We start from the raw sequence: 24,097 nt of genomic DNA on the forward strand, positions 1-24,097 counted from the left end.
TTGCGGAAAAAACACAGAGTTCTCACACTTCATTATTCCGGAATATTATGTGTGGTCCCGTTCGTTCCAAAAATTTGAGTTCCTCGTTTCATTCCGGAACCCCCAAAAACACTTGGTTATTGAGTTTTTTTATGGGAGAATGCTCAAAATTCAATTTCTGTTTAATTTTTAGAAATATTAACAATTCTTCAATTTTTTTTTTCATTTTTTTTTTCAAATTTTTCAATCTTGTGAATCCCAATGTCCGGATGTTCAAATGTCCAAAGTAGTTACACTATCAAAAATAGACTCTGCCTGTCTGTCTGTATGCCCATCTGTGTGTCTGTACCATCCGGATGTCCACTATTCCCCCTACGAACACCAATTATTCACCATCTAGCCTTTAACCTCATTCATAGTCATCCCTTTTTTCTCAATTTTTCTTATGAATATTCAGAATAAAATTAATAAATTAAAAGATCGAACGACTAGTTTTTTTCTTTCTTCTATATTTTTGCAGGGAATTGGTATATTTGGGTTCCGGGGGACGTTTTGAAACGTCCTGGTTTTAAAATGTACTGGATCCCTTTATATATTTTTCCTTTACGTCACATGATTTTTGAAGTGTCATCACTTTTTTTTCTTTTCTTTTTTTCAGAATCTTATGAGTCCCTACCCCCCTCCTTCCTCCAATTAAAATTCCATAAAATTCTTTTTATTTTACATTCAAATTCTTCTGGCACCTCCCTTCTCTATTTCCTCTTTGTCATCTCCTCCTTTTCCTTATTTTTTGACCATTTTTCGAAAAAAAAATAGAAATTTTAAAAATTTATTCAGAAGCCCACCCTCCTCCAGAAGACGTTTTCCACCAGGCACGCCTTCTGCGAATACCGATCCAAATGATCTAAGAAAGAGAGTGATGCGATTTCTGCTCATCGTCCAACTCTTCTTCTTCTACTTTTCCTCGGCGGCCAACAGCGAGAAGAAGTGCTCCAGAAATAGGTTAGTGAAAATTATTTTTGGTTTTTTTTTTGCTTCTGATTTTGTTATTTATTTATTTTTTAATTAAAATTTTGAATTCAGCGTGACGAGAGCTTTCAGAAAAGTGTAATCATGTCCGGTTTTCGAGGAAAACCGCAAGAAGTACAGTAGGCCGGGATTACTGTAGTTTTCGCTACGGGACCCTACCGAATATATTTTTCCAGAGTAAATCACGTTTTGATAAACAAGTTACACAAAATTTTAGTCAAAAATAACAAAAACAGAAAAAATTACAGATTTTCGAAAACTTTCGAAAATTTCGTCGCAGTCATTTCAGCGTAACTCGGTCAGTTTCAAGCTAATGCCAATAAAATCAATATTTTCGAACTCAGTGAATCAAGAACTTTCAGATGAGTATAATCATGAGTATATTCCGTGCACTTTTATTTTTGACCTACCGCTGCTCCATTTTCGTGTCGGGACCCAATTCCGACCAAACCTTGCCGTGATTATACTCATTCGAACGATCTCAATGAGCTGAATTCGATTAAATTAGTCTTAACTCTTAAAATTCGATTTTTGAAAAAGTTATAATAATTTTTTTAGCATAAACCTCGGAAAACTCATCGATACACTACTCACCGATTATGACACACATTTGTTGCCGGAAGCGGAGGGAGTCAATGTCACAATTGAGCTTCACGTTCAGGGTGTTTCCGGTATATCTGAGATCACGGGTGACTTCTCATTGGACGTAATGTACAGTGAGATATGGCAAGATCCGAGGTTATCATTCAAGCATTTGAATGTTTGCGCAACGAATATCACATTGAAGGTGAGAGAAAGTGCGCTCTATCGGACTCCACCTGGGAGTGCGATGGAGCGCATTCGAACTCAATACTTAATTTGAAAACCTTGCAGTCCGATTTCCGCAAAAAAATCTGGACACCCGATACGTGTATTATCAATTCGAAATCCAGCTCAATTCACTCGTCGCCCAGCGAGAATACATTTGTGATTTTATACGAGAATGGACTAGTTTGGAGTAATTTCAGGTGCGTTTCTAGTTTGGCCAGTTAATTGGATAATTAATCGATAATTAGTTTAGGTTAAATGTCAAGACTCCGTGCTCCGTGAATCTAAAGGTGAGTCAGCGGCGACCTTCTTGTATCGCCTGGGGTGTGAATATTTGGGTGCACGCGTGGCCGAGTGGTTAACGCGCCAGGCTTTTGTGTGGTCTGACCAAAGTTCGATCCCCCACCCCGGTTAAAACTTTTTGGTTTTTTTTCTGGGGTGTCTAGTGAATATATTCATAATTTTTTACGTTTCAGATGTTCCCCTTCGACTCATTATCATGTGAAATCGTCCTGGAATCCTACTCATTCAACACTGACGAAGTACGGTTAATGTGGCATGACGTGCCTATAACAATGATGGAAAAGGTTAATTTTACAAAAAATCGTAAGTAGATCAAAATATTTTTCTCCAGGTAGAGCTACCGGATTTCGATCTAATAGGTTGGTCGACCGACCATCAACGATTAGAATATCCGAATGGAATATGGGATCGAGCGAAGGTGAGTTTGATCCAATGTCTTACTACAGTAACCCAAATAGTCATAGATGCGTAGGGTCATGGTGTTTAGATTTCGAAAGTTTCAGACTAGAGTTTCCACGAAAACTGCATTTGTAAGTCGAGGCAGCATGACCCTATAAATATTTCATTCAATCGATATTCTCCCTCTTATTAATCTCCCAGTTTTTGATCTACACACGTGTGTGTATGTTGGCGTTGCACCTGACCCTACGCACAAATGCACACTGATTGCGGACTGCGATTTGAAAATTCAAAAAAATTTTGAGAACTTTTTCAAAAACTGAAAAAAATTCCGATTTTCAAGTTTTTCCGCTTGATTATTGTCATATAATATTTAGTAAGAGACATCCGGCACACAGACATACATTCCACAAAAATATTCATCTTTAAAAACTTTCAGGTCAAATTCACGTTCGCCCGTCGCTACGGTTTCTACCTTTTCCAATCGTACTTTCCCACTTCACTTACCGTAATCTCGTCATGGGTTGGATTCTTCTTCGACGTCAGGAGTGTCTCCGCAAGAATCACTCTCGGTGTCTCTTCTCTTCTCGCACTTACTTTTCAATTCGGAAACGTTTTGAGACATTTGCCACGTGTCAGTTATATCAAGTGTCTGGATGTATGGATGATTTTCTCCGTCATTTTTATCTTTTGTACTCTGGTGGAGTTGGCAATCGTTTGTCAGTTGAATAGGTATGTCTGGAAAAGAAAACAAAAAAGATTTGAGGGGGAGAGGAATTGAACCATGGCCGCTAGATTTCAAAACGAGAGTGTTAGCCAGTAGGCTACAACAGTGAAAATCAGAAAGCGGCCGAGGGTGGTGATAAAACCGGGAGAAATGAAAGAGATTGCTAACTTCCAGATGGGAACGAGAACGACAAATCGGGTCAAAAGTACTTGGTCATTGGCTGAATCAGATCCGAAAAACCAGGAAAAAAGAGACGAAAGGAGGAGATGAAGGCGGTGGTGGAGGAGCTCTCAGGAAGCGGATTCCGATTCTAGCTCAACTGAAAGCGGCGGCTGACGCGAATTCTGGAACCGGAACTACGACGACGGCGATCACATCACCGAATTCGAATTCAATTCAGGATAATAATAAGCTGGTGGCAAATAATTTTACTTCGGTGGGTATTCGAAAAGAAAAGTTTGAAAATTAAATTTATATTTTCCTCTGAAATATAAATTACCCATGTTCCAGATAGAGCACGAAACGTATGCATACGAAAAGAAGAACGGATTTGCTCATCGTTTGCAGCGATTCGTTTACGCGATTTGTCCGCCGGATCGTGATTGGACTATTACGAGTGTACAGGTATGATATCACTCATTCCGTCGGCTTTTGACGCCAAGGAGAGCTCGGTCACTCTTCCACCCATGTGGCGCAGGCGGTAGTGAGTCTGCTCGTCGCGCTAGGGGTCGCTGGTTCGATTCCTGGTGTAGCCTAAACCTTTTTACTTTTTTATTCTGGACATTCAGACATATAGAATTTGATTTCCAGGTCGATCGGTGTTCTATGATAATGTTTCCTCTCTCATTTCTCATCTTCAACGTTGTGTAAGTTTTTTTCTATTTTTTTTCAGAAAATACTTGTTTTTTTCTTTTTTCTTCACAAATTTATATTTTTATTCAAAAAAATATTTTCAGATACTGGTCAATTTACTTCATGAAAATGGATCGTCCTATGTAATTCTCTTCTCATTCCCCCAACCGTCTTTATCGTTTTCATCGAATCTTCCTTCAATTTTTCTACATTTTTCTTCAAATCGACCAATTTTTTCCATTTTTCGCCATTTTCCGGTGCCATTTTTGTCTCTGAAACAGATTTCTTTTTCGTAAATTTTAAAAAAAACAAAATCAGGGTTGTAGCTTGCATTCTTTGTGTCTTTTCTGTATTTACCATGTTTTCGTATAATATTTAAAATGAATTCTAAAAATTACATATTTTTTATTTAAAAAAAAATTTGCAGCACAAAAAAAGCGGAAAAAAAATATTCTCAAAAATTGTCGTCAAATCTGATGCAAGCACACAGCGTTGTGTTTGCGGACACACACAAAACATAGTGAGCGGCGGAAGTCGCGAGATGTCGGCTGCACGTTTTGGTGACCTCCCCGGAGATTTCGTTTCCATTTGGTTTTAACCCCAGTAACCAAGGTTAGTAAGGGATTCGACCATTCGAAAGAGTGTGTTGATAAAACTGTAATTTTTGGAAAAGCTTCTTCGGGGTTCTCCGTTGAAGCGACAATTATTGTATTCCCCTTTTGAGAAATTGTTCGAAAATAAGAACATCTTGACTCACTGAAAAGAGTTCGATTTTTTTCAACATCATTAATAACAACCGACTTTTCTGAAAATTCTCAATTTCTGAAATCCACAAAGTGTTACATTAAATTTTAATGAAGTGAGAAACAAAACAACGCAAAATCAACGATGGTAATGAAAAAACAAAATAAATCAAGAGCAAAAAGAAACAACTGATCGGGAGAAAAAAAGAAAAACCGGAAATGAATCAATCAATAATTTAAAGCGCCACACTCTCCAAAAGAGTTTTCGCCACTTCCACAAGTTCGGCGAGTTTCTCCGATTCATCTCCAGCAACACGACTTCCAGCATCCTTATCGAGACGTGTCAGGATTCCACGAAGGGATAGACGCACTTTAGCGGATGCCTAGAAGAAGATTATTGAAGTTGGAAAAGAAGAAACAGAATATGAATTTTAAATTTTTTAATGGAAAACGTATTTCTGAAAACTTGTCAAGGCCCGGAGGTCCGGCTTCACAAAATGAACAGTTTTTTTTTGAAATATTTGAAATTTTTCATCGAAAATGTTCACATTTTCTATGAATTTTCCAAATTTCTTCTAATTTTGAATGATAGTCGAAAATTGACTTTTTCGCAAAAAATTCAAAAATTTGAATTTTGAATTTTGCAAACTTGTCAAATTTTCAAGACAAGGTACCTATTTTTGACCAATTTTAAAAAAAATTCAGCAATTTTACATCAAAAAAATCCAAAATTTATTGATGCATAACTATTAGCACGGCACGATTCTTACAACCGCGCTCTACCGAAACCGCAGAAAATTGTGTGCGAAATTGAGAGACTCAGAAAAAATGAGACATTTTTCAAGGGCATTTCGGCAGAGCGCAGTTGTAAAAACTGTGATGAGATAATAGATTTTGATTGAATTCTAAAGTATAGTTAAAACTTCGACAATTTTGGAAAAAATTTCAAAATTTGGTTCAAAAAATCACGCGTTTTTTGTACGGATTTCTGACAATTACCTCTTTAACCGACGTCTCCGACGCCACAAATTTCGCCAATTCGAGTCGATCCTCTGCCAATCTGACCGCCGTCTCCACCACCTCAACCGCCAATTTCTCATCTTTCGGCCACGTCAACTTCCCATTCACCGCTGCCAGACTCTTCTCCATCAACTGTAAATACTTCTCAAATTCCGTTCGAGATTCAGAAGTCAGCGTTTTCGGTTTCTTGAGGAGAGCATGAGCACGAAGAGTTTTCGACGAGAGAGTCTGATGATTAGCTGAGATTCGAGCCAGTAATTTGATCATTTCCTCTTTAACTTTCTGATTTTCAGCCTTTTCTTCTTCATCAGTTTCCATTGAAATTTCAGCTTCTCTTCTCAGAATTTGTTGAGCAATCAACTCAAGCACATCATCATCAGCTCCTCGTTTATTCATATCCAAAAGTCGGTGATACGACTGAATCGCCTGTGAAAACTCGCCGACATCCACCGACAACAACATATAATTCTCCCAGACATGCGGATGCTCGTAGTTGTATTTCAACGCTTCTTGCAACAGTTTCCACGCTTTCGGCTTTTGACCGTGACGGATATAGGCGGCCGAGAGGTTATTCCACGCTTCGAAATGATCGGGTTGAAGGGAAACGCAGCGATGATAGCATTGAGTCGATTCTTTGTAGTTTTCCAGTTTCCATGCACAGTAACCTGCGTTGAACCACGTTCCCAGTTGGATTGGCTGAAAATGAAACTCTATTGGAAAGTCTGGAAACTCGTTTAAAAAAATTTCGAGCTTAAATTTTCTGAATTTAAAGACTAAAAAAATAACCTATGGGCTGAAAAAGAAACTCAATTAGAGAGGCCACGCCCACATTTGCAAATTCGCAGCACAACTTTATTTTCTCACGGGTGGAACAAATGAATTTGTTTCAAAAGTGTCAAGTTCCTCAAAGTGGGCGGAACTTTATTTCATGAATATATGCTACGCCCATTTTTTCAAATCTGAGCAACTAAATCTAAATGATTTAATAATTAAAAGATTCTTTGTTAAGCTCCGCCCATTTTTTGCCGGTTTGAGTTTTTTGAGTGGGGAAAAGTTTTTTTTTCTAATTCCAAACTCCGCCCATATTTAGGCCACGCCTACATTTGCAGCTTTCAGTTTTTTTTGAGCATGGATTTGAAGACTAGACACGCTCATTTTTGACAAGTTCCTAATAGTGGGCGGAGCTTATTTCATGCGTCTCTCATTAATATAAGCCCCGCCCATTTTTCTTTTCGGATGGGAGAGAAAGAATAAGCGATTGTTGGTAAGCTCCGCCCATTTTTGCCGTTTTGAGATTTTTGAGTGGGAAAACTTTGGAAACAGCTTTAAAATTTTGGTTTAAAAATTTCAAACTCCGCCCATATTTAGGTCACGCCTTCATTGGCAGCGTTCAGTTTTTTGAGCATGGATTTGAAGACAAGCCACGCCCATTTTTTGGCGCATTTAGAAGAAGTTTTGAGCAGCTGAGGGGTCAAAATTTATCAAAATTTTAAGCTCCACCCATATTTAGGCCACGTCCAAATTTTCTGTTTCTGTGAGTTTTCAAGAAACGTTTGTAAAAAGGGGCGTGGTTTTAAAATCTTTGATAAGAAAAACTAATTTCCCCTCAGCTTTCGGTCCGAAAGTTCAGAGAAGAGCTTGGATTTATAAAAAATGGGCGGGCCCTAAACCACAAGCCACGCCCACTTTCGCAACTTTGACGCACGATTCTTCATTTTTCAGCTCCCAAACAAACCTGCAACTCCAAACTTCGTCTCAAATGTTTGTATGCCTCTTCGAACTTTTTATCCATCAACAGAACATGTCCAAGTGATCGATGAGCACGTGCATTTCGGTCTCCAGACAATTCGATCGCCTTCAAAAAGTATTCGGGATTTCGTGTGATATCACCCAAGAAGACGTGGAGCATCGAATCGCCAGGTTTCTCACTGATCAGTCGTCGAATCAGCGTTTCAGCTTTGTCCATTTGACCCAGCTGTTTGTAACACTCAATGACACCATCCCACATTTCGAGACGTTCGAGGATGAGAAGCGCTTCGGAAGTGCATCCGAGTGATTTCAGAATTTCAGCCAAAAGGACAGACGATTGCCAGAATGGAGTGAGACCAGATGAGAGGATGTGGGCGGTACGGGGGAGACGGTCTGGAAAAAATGGATTAAGAAAAAAACATGGGCGGGGTTTATAGGGCTCCGTGCTCTGTGGGCAGGCTCCGCCCACTCCCTCCTGGCTTAGATATGGGTGGAGCTTAAAATTTTGCTCAGCTGCTCAAACCTATTTAGTCAGATCAAAATGGGCGTGGCTAGTTTTCAACTCCATGCTTTAAAATTTACTGCTGCGAATGTCGGAAAAACCACCGTGTGAAAAGGGGGCGGGGCTTGTAGTTTAGACTCCGCCCACTTCTTATCCAAGCTGTTCTTTAAACTTTCGGGCTGACAGCTGTGGCGAAATTAGTCTTTTTATCAAAAAAAATTTTTTAGGCCACGCCCCTTTTGCAATTGTAACCCACGTTTCTTGAAAACACCCAAGAAACAGCAAAATTTGGGCGTGGCTTAAATATGGGTGGAGTTTAAAAAATCTAAATTTAGACCACACCCCTTGTCAGATGCTCAAAATGTTTTAATCAGATCAAAATGGGCGTGGCCAGTCTTTAAAAAGAAACTGAAAGTTGCAAATGTGGGCGTGGCCTAAATATTTGCGGACTTCGAAAATTTGAAAATTTTTAAACCAATTTTCCAGCTGTTCTGAACTTTTTCCACACTCAAAAAGCTCAAAACCGCAAAAGTGGGCGGAGCTTAATAGCAATCGCTTCTTCTGCATCGCTCATCCATTTGAAACATGGGCGGGGCTTATATTCATGTAAGATGCATGAAAACAAGCTCCGCCCACTTTTAAGAAAATGACAAAAAGGGGTGTGCCTAGTCTTCAAATCCATGCTCAAAAAGAAACTGAGAGCTGAAAATGTGGGCGTGGCCTAAATATGGGCGGAGTTTGGAAGTTTAAAACCAAAATTTTTCAGATGTTTGTTTCGAACTTTTCCCACTAAAAAAGCTGAAAACGGCAAAAATGGGCGGAGCTTATCCGGAATCTTTTAAATCACTTCCACCAAGTTATCCAGCTCCGCCCATTGTGGGTACGCTCCGCCTCCACAACTCTAGATTCTTTACCTTTAACATCTACAGTATCCTCCACTCCCTGCTGCAACTTGACTACTAATTCCGACTGAACGCACGCTCGATCCACATGTCGACCCCGCCCCTTTTCCAGTTCGGCTCTCGCCAACAACGCGGCCGCCTGAATACTCCAATGACGTCTCGCCGCGATGACAGTATCCAGGAACGGAGAGCATCTCTCATGAATCAATACATCGTGTCGATGAGTGGCCGCCTCGTGACGAGCGATCCATAGAAGACACGAGAGTTGACAGGCGGTGAGAGTACGTCCATCGACACGGGCGGTGCCCTCTTCGGCGCTGATGGCGATTTCTTCGAGGAGAGTGTCGTCGTTGAGATTGCAGCTTTGTGGAATGTCGGTGTCTGGTGGGAGTTGGGGGCCAACCGATATTGAGTGGTCCTGGAACATTCAAAGGTGATACTGTAGTTTGGAATAGAGTGGTTACTGTAAATTTGGATTCACGTAGATCCTATAGATTACAGTAGTCTGTTCTTAGAATCTAGGATGCCGAGATAATAAGTGTTATTATAGTTTTTGTTCCTTGATCTTCAGAGGCACAGTATCCGCTTTGATCCAAAAACTACAGTAGTTCAGATCCTGGATCCCCCAGCTTACTGTAGCTGAGATGTAGACTTTTTTGGTATGTGAGATCAGAAGATGTAAACACTTTTTGAGTTGATTACTGTAGCTACTATCCGCAAGATCCCACATGTCGATATGAATTTTTTTAAATCATAATTTCAATTTCTGTGAAATTTCCGACAAAAAGTCAATAGTTTCGACGAAAACCCGATTATCGATTTAAAAAAAAGTCGACGTTTCTGATTTCTGTCGATAATTTTCATTTTTTGTCGATACAAGTCATCGATTATCGATAAAACTATAAAACCGCCTACTTTTGCGAAATTATCGATAAAAAGTCAAAGAAAACTTTTTTATCAACACATTTTGGAAAGTGTTTATAAATTCTGAAATAGTCGACAAAAATCGATTATTGTTGGGTAGATATTGTACGGTAGATATCGGCTTTTGTCGATAAAATCCCGATAATTTTCATTTTATCAAAAGAAGCAGTGAAAATCGGTTATTTGTCGACATTTATCGATAAAAAAGTTGACAATGTCGACAAAATTTGTTCGATTGTTAACTGTCGACCAAAATCGACTTTTATCGATAAAGTCCCGATTCTGGATCTTCATGATCAATGTAGAAGATCCTAGGTATATCAGAAGATCAAGATATTTCGGATCCTTGAGATTACTGTAGTTAGAATCCTGGATGGCCAGTTTTTACTGTAGTCATTCCTAAGATCCGAGAATTCTATAATTGTGATCCTATAGATTACTATAATTTCAATTTGGAATTCAGAGATCCCTGCAGTTATCTTGAATCTGAAAATCTTAGAAACTGTCATAGATCTAGATAATAGGATCATCTAGATTACAGAATTTCTGATGCTGGGTTACTGTAGCTCTCTCCAGTCTCACCTTATGCACCAAAACCAGTTGTGCAATAGTCTTCTGCTGAAATCGTGTACGTTTTCCCATCATTCCAGTCAAATCGATATTCAGATTACATTCGTCACTCGCTTTCTTGATCAGCTCATCCGCTTTGTCATATTCGAAGAATTGGTAGTGTACGGCGGCCATTTCAAGAAGTATCTCACATTTCTCATCTGATGAGAAGCTTGGATCAGATTCAGCTATGAGAGTTTTCAGTTTTGTCATCTGAAAAAATTTACATCCTAATGGAATACTGTAATTTGGAAATTTTGATCCTAATGGGTTACTGTTATTTGGGATATTTGGATCCTAATGGAATACTGTAGTTTGGAAATTTGGATCCTAATGGGGTACTGTAGTTTCGATCCAAATTAAACTTACAATCGGTTCCAAATCGGTTTTAATCGACTGTTCTGGATCGATAAGAAGCTGTTGCCACACCAAATAGAATTCCAGAATCACTTTGAGACCAGCTGGTGTCACAGAATCTTTCAGTTTTTGGACATGTCCGTGAGCCAAGTGAAGAGCCCATAGTGATTTCGACGCAGCACTTGGAGCATTTAGTCCACGGCTCAGATGCTGGCGAGCGAGTTCTTCGGAAATGAATGTGGCTGTGTTGTGGTCTGGAAAAATGGGAGGGTGGAGGAGAATTTTCAAATTTTCAGAATTTTTTTCAAAAAATCTTTTGTCCTAAAAACCAATTTTCAGTCATTTTCCTGCTTCCAGACATTTTCAGCCATATCTCCCTTCAAAATCATTAGTTTCAAATGATTCATAGCTCAATCGATAGCTCTTTCCAAGCTCTAAATCTCTGTTAAACTTTCAACTTTCCAAAAACCCCTAATCCCAGAAAAACAGCAAAATCGTATTTCAGATTTCAAATTTATACACTGCACGGTGTCCCACATTGCGAAAAAGAACTGCAAGAAACGTGAAGCCGATTTTTTTTACGTTTTAATTCAATTATTCTATTTTTTGCACTGAAATTTTAGTTTTTTCAGGTTTTCAGACGTCCCAATGGATGAAAAAAATGTCCCAATTTTGGAAAATGAAATTATCTAACTTGTGAGCTAAAAAACGTGAATTTCGGTCAGAAATTGACTTTTTTTGATACAGAAAAACGGTTTGTCAAAAACCGATTTCCGAAAAAGTGAGTATAAATTTTTTGGCAGACAACATTTCCTAATTAAATTTGCATATAATCTACTTGAGGATGCTCTGAAACTGTTACAATTTTTAGAAAAAGAAAAATTGACGAAAATCACAGAAAATCTCATTTTTCTGAAAATCAGTTTTTCTGTATCAAAAAAGTCAATTTCAGACCAAAATGCACGTTTTCCGGCCTATAAGACAGATAATTCAATTTTCCACAGTTCTGATGGTTGGGATCTTTTTTTGAATATATTTCGACGTCTGAAAACCTGAAAATACTGCATTTTCAGAGCAAAAAAAGTCGGCTTCACGTTTCTTGCAGTTCTTTTTCGCAGTGCGGGAGACCGTGCACTGTCCAAACTATGTCTCCTTCCTCACTGATTTTCAGACTGAAAATTTCAGTCATTTTCAGCTTGAACACCTTTTCAGCCATATCTCCCTTCAAAATCATGCTTTTCAAATGATTCATAGCTCAATCAATCCTGTTAAACATTCAACTTTCCAAAAAGCCTTAATCCCAGAAAAACATCAAAACTGTATATCATTCCGCAGCTGCTCGTCTCCTCTATCACACTAATTACCGCAAAACCCCCAAATTTAATTTTCAGAATTCCACTTTTTCAAAAAACAACAGCATACAAATCTATACACTGGATATCTCATTCTTCTAATTCTCCTATTCTCAGTCTTTTTCAGCTTCAACACATTTTCAGCCATATCTCCCTCCAAAATCATGCGTTTCAAATGATTCAAAGCTCAATCGATAGCTCTTTTCCAGCTCTACATCCCAGTTAAACCTTCCTCCTTTCTCAAACTTCTATTCTCTTACAATCCCCAGAAAACATCAAAACTGTATTTCATTCCACAGCTGCTCACCTCCTCTATCACATCTAATTACCGCAAAACCCCCAAATTTAAAAGCAATGCGTCGTGGAAGGGGTAGAGAATCGAACCCGAGTCGCCGATTCCCACTAGATGTCGCCGAGAAGCCCTATCCACCCAACCATCGCCGCTGATTCGTTTCGACGACGGTGACTGCTTATAGCGTGAGCACCACTTCTCTCTTTTCGCATGCAGTCTTTTTTTTCTTCGCTTCGCTTCGTTTTTGCTTCTTTTTTTTGTGTACTCTGTTTTTTTCTTTCTTTTCATGGAGCACATGCACACACGAAGTAACACAACAGAGAGATAGAGAGAGAGCAACTTGCTCTTCGAGGGAAAAGAGCACATGGGGTCGGTGGTGGCGGCGGCGGCGGCGACGAGGAGGGGAGAGAAGAGTACCCGGCGCCAGGAAGATGACAGAGAAACGAGAGGGTTTGTGCACTATTCAGCTGCCGACGGCTTCAACTATACGACTTTCCATATATTGCATGAGTGTATTGGTAGTCGAGGGTCTAGGATGGCTTGAATTTTTTCATACTTGCAAACCGGGCCGAAACGGCCCGGCCCATAACTTGCTTAAAACCCAATATCATGGGCTGAAAAATATACCAAAATGTAGATCTCGGCGAGTTCTATGTCGGTGGCCTCCTACGGGCCGGATGGCTATTCGTTAATGTGTCGCGGGCCGGGAAAAAGTGACAAAAAACGCGAAAATGGCCAAATAAGCCATTCTAGCCCGGCCCGCGGCACATTAACGAATAGCCATCCGGGGCTCGTAGTAGGCCAGTGAAATAAAACTCGCTGAAACCTACATTTTGGTATATTTTTAGATAGAGCCTAGTTGATTTAAAACTTGAATTTCAGCTTCCCTATCCTGATACTTGGTTTCTAAACGCTCCCGATTTAAAACATCTTAGATGTCCACGTTTTCTATAAAACATTAATTCTCGCTAAACAATAAACAAGTCCTATTTTATACGCGACCTCTTCCTATTTCTCCCTACAAAGCGTGGAATTTCCGGACTCCCGTGACACGTTCTCGATAAAAACTAAACCAGAGCAATGATGATCGGAAAGGAGATACGAATGAAATCAGTTCCAACTCATTGGAGTCTGAGAAGCGATTTGGATCAAGCGAAGAGATCTTCAAGAGGATTCTAATAACGGTGAGTTTCAGCAGAGACAGAAAAACAGAGAGGCTAAATATGTTTGGAATTTTGGAGAAAATGTGGGCATAATCTTATGAAAATGCCCGTTTTTCAATGAAAAATTGTCATTTTCCAAAGATTATAATTAGAGCGCATTTGTCACATCTTATTTTGCTACAGTAACGTCTGTCTATAAATGTGTGAATCCAGGTGACCAGATGTCCAAGATCCGGAGATAATGACAGAGTACGGTGTTACAGGGTAGCGCGGGGACTCCGGCTTCAGAAGACCGCCGTTCAGACTGAGACTGATTATGCGATTTTCAGGTGACGCTGCTACTACGATGCTCAACTCTAGAGGATCCAAATGATGAACGACGACGCCGAGCCAATCAATCGATCGATACAGGATATTGCAAGTTTCGCACCTAGGACCTCTCCATGTAGATACTTCTAGTGTCTGAGGAACTAACTCATAGCTTGAATCATCGGTACATAGGTCACGCCTATGACGTGTCCGTCCTTCTGGATGCTTTCCAAACAAAAATTTTTGATCATGTAGACTAATTCGTAGCTTGAACCCTGGTACTGAAATACTGAGGTACGTAGGTCACGCCTACGACGTGTCTTGAGATGATCATAAAGCTTTAAAATATGCCGCTCTTATCGGATGACTAACTCATAGCTTGAATCAATGTATTGAGGTCATGCCTGTGACGTGTTCCCTGATCTTACTGTAGCTCTGATAGTATTTAACTTAATCACCTGTTTTCCTAAACATGTATCAGAACTCAAGAATTCAACACCTCAGAAAAGAATATCAAGACGAAGGCAGACGAAGAATGATTGTTGAACTTGTATTGTTTTCTCGTTATTCTTTGTATATTATTGTTTACCACGCGCATAAATTCGTTATTTCTTTAGGGAATGGCATGATTACAGCACTGAGTGTACTGTAATCATGTCATTCCGCTTGTGTTCCTTATTTCAAAAAACGGGTCTCATACTGACAGTCGAGGGGAAGGAAAGAAGTACAGTAACGTTTGAATCGGCACCAAAAAAATTCAGTCAAAACTTTTCGAAAAAAACCGTTTGAAAAAGTCTGTCCGATTCAGCCAGTTTCTTAGTCCTTGTTAAGCTCGACAATTGAAATTCAAGTGAATTTTCATTTTTCGTCCCAAGAATTCAAGAAATTCAGATAATCTGAATCTTGAAATGCTTTCGAGGCCGTAACAAATATAATTTCAACCCCACTTCAGGTTCTGATGATTGGAGTTTCAGCAAATCTCAATCTCATTGACTCTTTTTCATACTACCTGGATTTCAGTCTCCTTCCAGTTTTCTGTCTGTTCCCTTACCAGTATATCCAACGTGATTGCTCGCCAACACATGAGTCACCAGACTTGCCACAAACGGCCAAATGTCGTCTCGGTGCTTTTCGGTGATCTGGAAAATTAGATGAGGGGTTTTAGAGGAAGAGCTGATAATTTTTCTGCAGTTTTCGCACGAAATTACCGCAATTTTAAGCTAAAAATGGAAAAGAAAGCAATTTTGTTGAAAATCTTCGCAAAACTTGCAAAAGTAGCCGTGGCTTAAGTGTCAGCGGAGTTTTCGTGAAATTAAAGTAAAAATCGTAAATTAAAAAAAAAAGTGAAAATTCAGCGCAAAAAATGAATTTTGATTGAAAATTCTCGTTTTTCGTACACTTTTCCGGAAGAAATCCCATTTTTTACATCTATAAATGGCAAAAAATTCAATTTTTGCGAAAATTTGTATTTTTCGCGAATTTTCAGAAAAATTTAGAGATTTTAGTTCAATTTTTCTCCATATTTCTTTCTTTTTTTCAAAATAAATGTTTAATTTCCAATTCACCTCCTCAATCTGCTTCTCATTCGATAATCCAGCAATGGTTGCTATTAAATCAGCCATCTGAAATTTCAGCTGAAAATGGGCGGAGCCAAAAAAATCAAAAAATAAATGGTAGAGGCAGATTTTTCTTTCTAGAAACCTCATAGTTCACAAAAAAGAAGAGAAAAATTATTAAATCACGACTTATTATTTCAAAGAAGGCGGGATATGAGAAAAATAGAGAGAGAGAGAGAGAGAGAGAGGTAGGGAAAACAGTTCTTATAGTAAAATTAAACATTATCAAAAGAAAAATTATTCAAAAAAATACAAAAAAAATCAAAAAACGGGGGGATTTTAGGAAAGATATGGGTGAGGAGTAAGGAGTTGTGAGGAGACAACGATAAAAAATGATTAAGAACATGTAAAGTGGGCGGAGTCTAGGAAGGGACGACTATTCTACCTGTAATTAACGAGATCCGGGAGGGGAGGCGTACTGTAGTGTTCAAAAAGGAAAAAATATGGAAGATTTTGGATTTGAAAAATGGAGAAAAAACGAGAAAATTTATTTCTTGAATCCCTTCAATATAGGATAGATTTGCCCGAACGCGTCGTCAATGTCCTTCTTCGTTTTGGCTCCAGTGATAACAACCTGGAAATGGGCAGAAATTTGGTAATGGAGTCTTTTTTTGACTGGAAAATTGTGATTTTTGAGTGAAAATCAGCCAAAATCACAATTTTTTCCACTATTTTTCGCAGAAACTGATTTGGCATGTTTTCGGATTACTGTAGTTTTTGTGTTGAGACCCAAAACATTTTAACCTAGTCTTGATCATACTCATTCAAAGCGCCTTGACACGCTGATTCTGAAAATTCAATTTAAAAAAAATTGGACCGCTATTAATCGAGATACGGCAAGGTTAGTGTTTCAGGATTTTGTTTTCCGATGGAAATGAACCAATTTTCATTAATTTTTTGCCTAAATTAGTTTTCGAAGCTAACATTTTTGCTTTTATTAGAATTTTTCAGTAAAATTAACTTCTTCGGTCACGAATTGTTCACCGGAGTCCAGTTTAATAAATATTTTCAAATCTAGTCATCAAAAGCTTGGGGATTGATCAGGTCTCAACTATTGATTTTTTTCTTTGTGTCAATAAATTAAATTAAATTAAGCTTGGAAAGAAGTACTGAATACTCATTTGTTGGCTTTTTACACAATTTTTGACAACATATAAATGAATTCCTGCTATAAAAATATGTATTTTCTTAAAAAATGTGATCATCAAAAGGTTGGAAACTTCTAGATTCCCATTGTTGTCAAGGCCCGGTAAAACGTTTTCTAGGCCCGGCTTCAAAAATGACCATTTTCCAATTTTTTTTCGAAAATGTGACCATTTTTGACTATTTTTCAAAATTTCTTCTAATTCTGAATGTTAGTCGAAAATTTAACTTTTTCGCGAAAAAAAATCAAAAATTTTGACTTTCGCGCCAACTTGACAACTATGTAGATTCCCCATTTTTAGAAGAGAAAGTAAGGTTTCTTGATAAAATTGCAGTTTTGAATCGCTCTGAATTTGAATTTCCTAGTACAGCTTTGGTTTCACATTTTTTCCAGAAAAAAGACCAAGATTTTCGCTCAAATTTGTAAAAAGTAATCAAATATAGAGCTCTCCATAATGATTTTTCGGTTTTTTTTTCAGTATTTCGATAAATTTTCAATCGTTTCATGATAATTTTCCCATAAATCAGTACCTTTCCCGACACAAAAATCAGCAGCACAACTCTCGGCTTAACCATTCGATAAATCAATCCGGGAAACAGTTCGGGCTCATAGGTACTGAACTGAGCGTGAGTAATGCATAATCCTTCAAGTTGAATCGGGAAACGGACATCGCATGAGCCGACCATGTTTTGGACCTGAAATACGATGATTTTTATTGATTTCCAGCCAAATTTCAAGGCACAATCTTAATTTCGCCGTTTTTTTCAGTGATTTACTTCACTTTTCCTAGATAATTAATTGTCTGAGAAGTCAAAAATAACTTTTTTTTCCAAAAAACAAAATATAATTGTTGAAAAAGCTGCAAACTGTTTTTCTTGGAAGAAACAGCGGTTTTTTCATTTTCCGAACCTTTCAACTTCTTGGTTGTACGGCCAGTTCTACCCATACTTGCAAATTTACGGCCCGGCCCGGGCCGGGCCGGTAGAGAATTTTCAAGGCCCGGCCCGGCCCGAAGGCCCGGCTTCAAAAAAAGGTACCTATTTTTTACCAAATTTTTTGAAATTTTACATTAAAAACTTCAATTTTTTGATGCATAACTATCTTTTGATTGAATTCTGAAGCATAGTCAAAAATTCGACATTTTTGGGAAAAAATTCAAAAAAAATTCAAAAAAATTCAAATTTTCGTTCAAAATTTCAGTTCAAATTTTTCAGCCGGGCCTTGGAAATTCTCGTCACGGCCCGGCCCGGCCCGGCCCGGCCCGTTGCAAGTATGGTTCTACCAGGGTTGGGAAATCCCGGGCTGGCAGAAATTTTTTGCCGGCCCGGCCCGGTCGGCCCGGATTCAAAAAATGTGCACAATTTTTTCGAAGTTTTCATTTAAAAAATAATAAAAATGCTCCAAAATTCTCGTACACTTCAGTTTGTATCGATATTCCAAAACATAGTAAAAAATTCGACTTTTTTGAAAAAAAATGTTTTCATAAAATTTCAAATTTCTACGGGAGCCGGGCCGGGCCGGGCCGGGCTGAGGAAAATTTTTCTGTCGGGGAATTTCCCAACCCTGAGTTCTACGAGAAAAACAGTTTTCAGTTTTTTAAACAATTTTTTTTTTTGGACAAATATTCTTGATGTCCCTTTTATCAAAATTACATTATTTTTGACTTCTCAATTATCTGAAAAAGTCAAGTTATCACTGAAAAACGGTACAAAACGTCCCAAAGCCAATTTCAAGCGATTCCTCACCATAAACTCAGTGAATTTCGCCTGGAATCCCAATTTTTGTACAATTCTCGCATATTTTCGAGCAGCAAGTCGACTAGCCTCCTCTGATTTCGCTCCAGTGCACACCATTTTACCACTTGAAAAGATGAGAGCAGTAGTTCTCGGCTCACGAATTCTCATGATAACCGCCGCGAAACGTTTCGGATTGTATTCGGCGTTTCTGGCGTGCAAAGCAATCTTTTTCAGATCCAATGGGACTCCCAAATTGACAGTTGAAACAATATTCTGAAGAGCCGGCATGGGTATGTCGAGTTGACTCGCTGGAGTGGCTGGAACCATTGTGGCGGCGATGTTACTGGCTGGTGGATGGATCAGAGAGTCCCTCTCGAAGTTATTATAGGCGATTGGTGTCATTGGAATGGCCAGATTTTGAAAGGCGACTGACGGTGGGTTGATATCCATACTGTGATGCATTACTGATCCCGGATTACGGTCTGGTCCCACGGAGGCGGGGTTTATGTTGAGATTCAGATTGGAATTGGCGAGATGAGAGTGCATTTGCATTGAGGAGCCTTGGAGACCTGGAAAGAGAAAGGTTAGGGGAGGGATTCTAAAGGATGACGGATTCACAGAATTTATAGAAAGAAACAACGAGAAGTTGAAAATGTTCAGAATATCATTCCGAAAGTTGTATTCTATATTAGCTCGGCAGAGTTCTTACAACTGCACTCCACCGAAATGCTCTTGAGAAATGTCTCTTTTTTCTCTGAGTCCCTCAATTTCGCACACAATTTCCTTCGGTTTCGGTAGAGCGCGGTTGTAAGAAGCGCGCCGTAATAATACCAGAAGTTTTCATTACAGTCAGAAGTTAGGATTTTCGGCTCAAATTTTGAACCATTTCTCATAGTTTTGAACAACTTTTCGTTTTTGGTGTTTGAGAAAAACGATCGTTCGGCCGGGAGGAAAATGCCGAGAAAAGGGAAAATGATCTTCATGAAAAAGGCATTTTATCGATATCGATATATCGAGGGATGGCAAACAGAATCATAAACTTTTTTGTTTATGGGAGCCGACTTTTCGAAAAAAAAAATCTGTATATAAAGTTTTTTTTTGATAATTTTCAGTTTTACACATCGATCAAAATGTTTGTAGAAAAACAGTAATTTTTAGCGAATGACCACAAAAAAGTCAACGATTTTCGTGTGATAAATCATCGTTTATGCCGAAATTCTGAAAATGATAATATTTCGAAATTTCCCTTTGGTTTCTCATGCATCGGGAGATCAAACATCTGTTTTTTAAACAAAAATTTATAGCTGAGAAAACAGTTTTTTTCAGATGTTTTGAACCATGATTTTCAGCTCCGGAATTTCTTTAATTAGATTTTTCTATAGAAAAAATCAGTTTTATATGTTTCAATTCGCGATATTCAGCCAATTTACGAGATTTTCATCTATTTTTTCTCAAATTCAGCGTTATTTATGCTTTGAACCAAAATTTTCAGCGCCACGTTTCAGGCTGCTAAAAATTTCATTTTATGTTTCATTCCAAATTTTCGATTTTTTCTGACGAAAAAAACAGTTTTATATGCGCTAAATCGCAAAAATCAGCCAAAGTTCGGCTGAAACTGACATTTTCACACATTTTCTTTCAGAAAACCATTTCTGAAAATAAAAAATTTTCTGAAAAATCATAACCTTTCTGAAATTTCTGTAAATCACAATATCAAACTCACTATGCATCTGATGCGACTGCATCGGTTGAATCGATTGTGGATTAACCATACTTCCAGGACCGAGAATCGAATTGGGTCCCATCACTGAATTCGGTCCGTGACCTGTTAGAATCGACGACGGTCCTCCGAGAACCGAACTGGGACCACCGTGAGCAGGGGTCTCACCGCCAAGCATTGAACGACTCGCCGGACTGTTCATATTCATTTTTGAATATGAGTTCCTGGAAATGGAAATCATGAATTGAATGGAAAAAAGAACGAGAAAAGCAAGAACAGGGCGGGTGAGAAGGTCAAAGTGTTGTTTCGATGACGACTACGACAGAGCGCATTTGTCGCAATTTATGCGTGGGAATCAACAACGAAAATGAGGAAGGAAATCAATACAGTCAAAGTGACAACGGGCCGGCCACTCCCAGCCGGGTGGTAGTGAAAAAATTCAATTTTTTTCGAAAATTTTCTGATTTTTCTAGAAAATTTTTTTAGGACTGATTTTTTAGGTAATTAAGATCAAAAATTGTCTGAGGAATATATGAGAAAAAAAGAAATTTTTCAGAAAAAAAATCATTGCAAAAAAGATTATAGTGAAAAAATTCAAAACTTCCAATCCGGAGCAGGCCCGAAATTTAGTAAGTTTGAATAAACTGACCACGCCTATTTTCTCAATTTTTACTCAATAGTATTTTTTGGGAAAAATGAGATTTTTTCGAAGATTCTAAACAAAAATCCTGAAAACGAAAAGAAAATGGGCGAAAAATGAGCCAGAAACTTAAAAAAAAACTGAGTTTTCAGACTTTTTTGTTATAAAATTCGGTTTTCTAGTTCGAAAATATATTTTCAGCAACAAAAATTTGAAATTTTCACCTTTCGTGACAGAAAATGGGTTTTTCTTGAGGAAAAATTTCGAATTTAGCAGATTAGATTCTGAAACACAAATTTTTCGGGAAACATAAACTCGTTTTGCTCGAAAAATGCTGCAAACTCTCTTTTCGAGCCTGAAAAATGCAAACCACAAAAAGACAAAGTAAATTAGGTACTTTCAGTGATTAAAACACTGTAACTGGTTCAAGATAATGTTTAAAAATACTTTTAAACAAAAATTGCATTTAAAAATGTAAAAACCAAATCAACAATAACGAAAAAACAACAACAGAAATTGAATTCTAAACATTAATATCAAATCTTCCACAACGTCGGCACATCAATAATCGGAACGTGTCGATCCAGAATCCCTTTCGGCGCTTCTGAATTCACTCCGACCGCTCTAATCACCTTCTCCTCATGCTTCGGCGCGAACTTCCCGAATCCTTTTCTTCGTGGCTTCTTTGGCTCCGGTTTTCCGCCGGTTCCCTCATCATCCTCATCTCCATCTTGCAATTTTCTGTACTTCTCTGCCTCTCCATCCTCTCCACCGAACGATTTCGACATGTTAACCGAGAAGAGCTCATCAGAGCAACGGAATCTCACGTAGGACTCGATCTTTTGGAGAGTCTTATCGACGAAATGAGCACGTTTTCGGACACTTTGATTCCAGTGACATTGGAGGAGTTTCATCTCCCAAAGACTCGATTCAAGGGCGCGAGTTTTATGCAAATCGGTCTCCTCGTTATCGTATGGATCGTCGTAAAGAGTCAATGGCAGCTTTCGATGCACCAATTCAGAGCAATTCGGATGTCTGATCACCAGATTTCTAATGAGACCCAGAATTGGCTCCTGAGCATCAATTGGAGCCAATAGAAGACAACGAGATAATCGTTTGAGGAACGAGGCGACGATGTATGTTGGAATGTGGCTGAAAAATGAATGATAGAGGGGAAAACTGGAAAATTGTCTTACGTTGATGAGAGAAAACTGTCGAGAAGTGTCAAAATCGACTCCTTTTGAGTCATGTAGAGAAGCGCTGGGTTGGTGAGAGAGTAGACTTTGTCGTAGAACTTTGGGTACTCGCTGAAATAGACATAAAGGTAAAATATAAAGTTTGAGCTTGAAATTGTGAATTTTCTGACAAAAAAAGTGTTTTTTTTCTAGAAAATCGGTGAAAATCGTTTTCGAATGAGAAACTAGTGATTTTTTTCAAAAAAAATTTAATTTTTAATGTTTTTCTCATCCAAATTGAGATTATCAGTAAGCTTTGAATTGAAAACATAAGTGACGTTGCAAAATTCACCTTTTTGAGTACTTTTTCACATGGAAAACTTAAAATTTCGGTTTTTAGTAATTTTCATAATAATTTCGTTTCTGAAGACTTTGAAATAACACCGAATTACTCAAATTTTTAGTGAGAAACACCTATCGCACGTGTACGCTTCTTACAACTGCGCTCTACCGAAACCGAAGAAAATTGTGTGCGAAGTTGAGAAAGGGCGTTTCGGTGGAGCGCAGTTGTAAGAACTGTGCCGAGCTAATAGTTTTCACGCAAAAATGAAATAAAACGGTTTTGGAGTTAAAAACTAACAAATTATGCTGAGAAATCAGTCTGAAAATGGCGCCCAACGACAAAATTCCATGATAATCACTCTTGTCGAACATCTTGAAGAAGAAATCGGCAGATTTGAATGGCGTTTTCAGATTCGAAATCACATTTTCAGTGATGTATGGAATGAGTTTCAGCGTCAATTTATCACTAATTTGTCCATTCATCACAGCCATCCACACTTTGTCATAATCCGCCGAAATCCACGCCAATTTTCGTTTCTTCATATTCTTCTCGCTGAACGGTGTTCTGGCACAGAGTTTGCGGAATAGAGGTTTAGTAAGTCTGGTAGATGGATGAGGAACGAAAGAGAGGAAATTGAAGAGATTGAACCAGGCGGCAGTACGAGTTTCTGTCAAACCCTGGAAAATTATGACTTTTTTATTCAAAACTTGATTTTTTAAAGAACTCACATTGATGGATTTGACGAGAACCGCAGCGATATAATGGTACACATCGTACCGCCCAAAAATCTTCGAAATTCCTCTCAAAACTGGCTTTTGCACTCGTTTGGTGCCGAGAAGGTACTGAACAAACCCGGAAACTACTGATTTCAACGATTTCGTGGGAATAATATCCCCAGTTTTCGCATCTTTCTCGAAAAGTTTTAGCGATTCCAGGTACTTTGTAATGTCCTCCGGGTACTCACAGGAGTGCAGAAATTCAGCGAATTCTGGAGCAGATTTGTGCGCTGGCTCCTCACATTCCAAATCGCGGTTTGTATCAATATTATCTATAAATTCCTCGTCAGAATCGTCTTCCGAGAAGTCTTCCTCTGGTTTTTCGTTCGACTCGAAATATTGGTCCAAGTCGTCGTCCATTTCTGGAAAAACATGTATTTTTGTGAATTCCTCGTTCAAAAAATGGTCCAGTCAACCGAAACAGCAAAAATAATACCCCAATATCCCAAAATTCTTGCTCAAAATTCGAAAACTAAAAATTATTTCAGCCACCAAATTGTCGTCAAATCCGGTGCATGCGTCCAATGCGCACTCGGTGTTTGCGTACATGACACACCGTAATCCAATGTTTTCGTTGCGACGCGCCAAAAATAATGCAACACAATGCCCCGTTTCACCCCCTCTTCTAGAATCGATTTTTGTGAAATTTTTAGGATTTCAATAAGAAAAAATAAAATAAATTTGACAGAAAATTCAGAATAAAAAATTGGCGATTTCCATTTAGGAATCGATATGAAAAATTGAAAAAATTTTGAAATTTCATTTTTTGTTTATAGGATGGGCATCTGGAAAATCAATATTTTTTCACCTGCCTACACATTGAGTTTCCAGTTGACTGAATATCGATTTTAGCTGACTAGCTTAGGTATTACGTCTTTTTTCTAATCTCTGATAAGAATTCTCGGCAAAAAATACGGTAATTTTCAACT

General features: G+C 38.4%; 4 protein-coding genes across 4 annotated transcripts; 1 reads left to right on the forward strand and 3 right to left on the reverse strand.

Annotated features, from left to right (window-relative positions):
* Positions 1–898: 898 nt before the first annotated feature.
* GCK72_009037 (uncharacterized protein) lies at positions 899–4,243 on the forward strand (the record flags this gene model as incomplete). Its single annotated transcript, XM_003095853.2, has 11 exons — positions 899–981; positions 1,567–1,795; positions 1,882–2,015; positions 2,069–2,105; positions 2,292–2,402; positions 2,450–2,536; positions 2,957–3,249; positions 3,419–3,680; positions 3,755–3,868; positions 4,055–4,110; positions 4,201–4,243. The coding sequence occupies 11 exons, from the start codon at positions 899–901 to the stop codon at positions 4,241–4,243; spliced, it is 1,449 nt and encodes a 482-aa protein (XP_003095901.2).
* An 832-nt stretch (positions 4,244–5,075) lies between these two features.
* On the reverse strand, positions 5,076–15,640 carry GCK72_009038 (uncharacterized protein; the record flags this gene model as incomplete). The annotated part of the gene is made up of 8 exons (XM_053727180.1): positions 5,076–5,222; positions 5,839–6,555; positions 7,595–8,001; positions 9,025–9,430; positions 10,519–10,758; positions 10,915–11,156; positions 15,070–15,157; positions 15,584–15,640. 8 exons carry the CDS (start codon positions 15,638–15,640, stop codon positions 5,076–5,078), a joined length of 2,304 nt encoding a protein of 767 aa, XP_053586757.1.
* Positions 15,641–16,121: 481 nt separating this feature from the next.
* GCK72_009039 (uncharacterized protein) lies at positions 16,122–20,442 on the reverse strand (the record flags this gene model as incomplete). The annotated part of the gene is made up of 4 exons (XM_003095843.2): positions 16,122–16,208; positions 17,309–17,473; positions 18,524–19,083; positions 20,238–20,442. The coding sequence occupies 4 exons, from the start codon at positions 20,440–20,442 to the stop codon at positions 16,122–16,124; spliced, it is 1,017 nt and encodes a 338-aa protein (XP_003095891.2).
* Positions 20,443–21,410: 968 nt separating this feature from the next.
* On the reverse strand, positions 21,411–23,528 carry GCK72_009040 (uncharacterized protein; the record flags this gene model as incomplete). The annotated part of the gene is made up of 4 exons (XM_003095862.2): positions 21,411–22,026; positions 22,071–22,181; positions 22,690–23,069; positions 23,121–23,528. 4 exons carry the CDS (start codon positions 23,526–23,528, stop codon positions 21,411–21,413), a joined length of 1,515 nt encoding a protein of 504 aa, XP_003095910.2.
* Positions 23,529–24,097: the final 569 nt, after the last annotated feature.

This window comes from Caenorhabditis remanei, chromosome III, assembly GCF_010183535.1.
Source record: "Caenorhabditis remanei strain PX506 chromosome III, whole genome shotgun sequence".
Taxonomy (NCBI): Eukaryota; Metazoa; Nematoda; class Chromadorea; order Rhabditida; family Rhabditidae; genus Caenorhabditis; species Caenorhabditis remanei.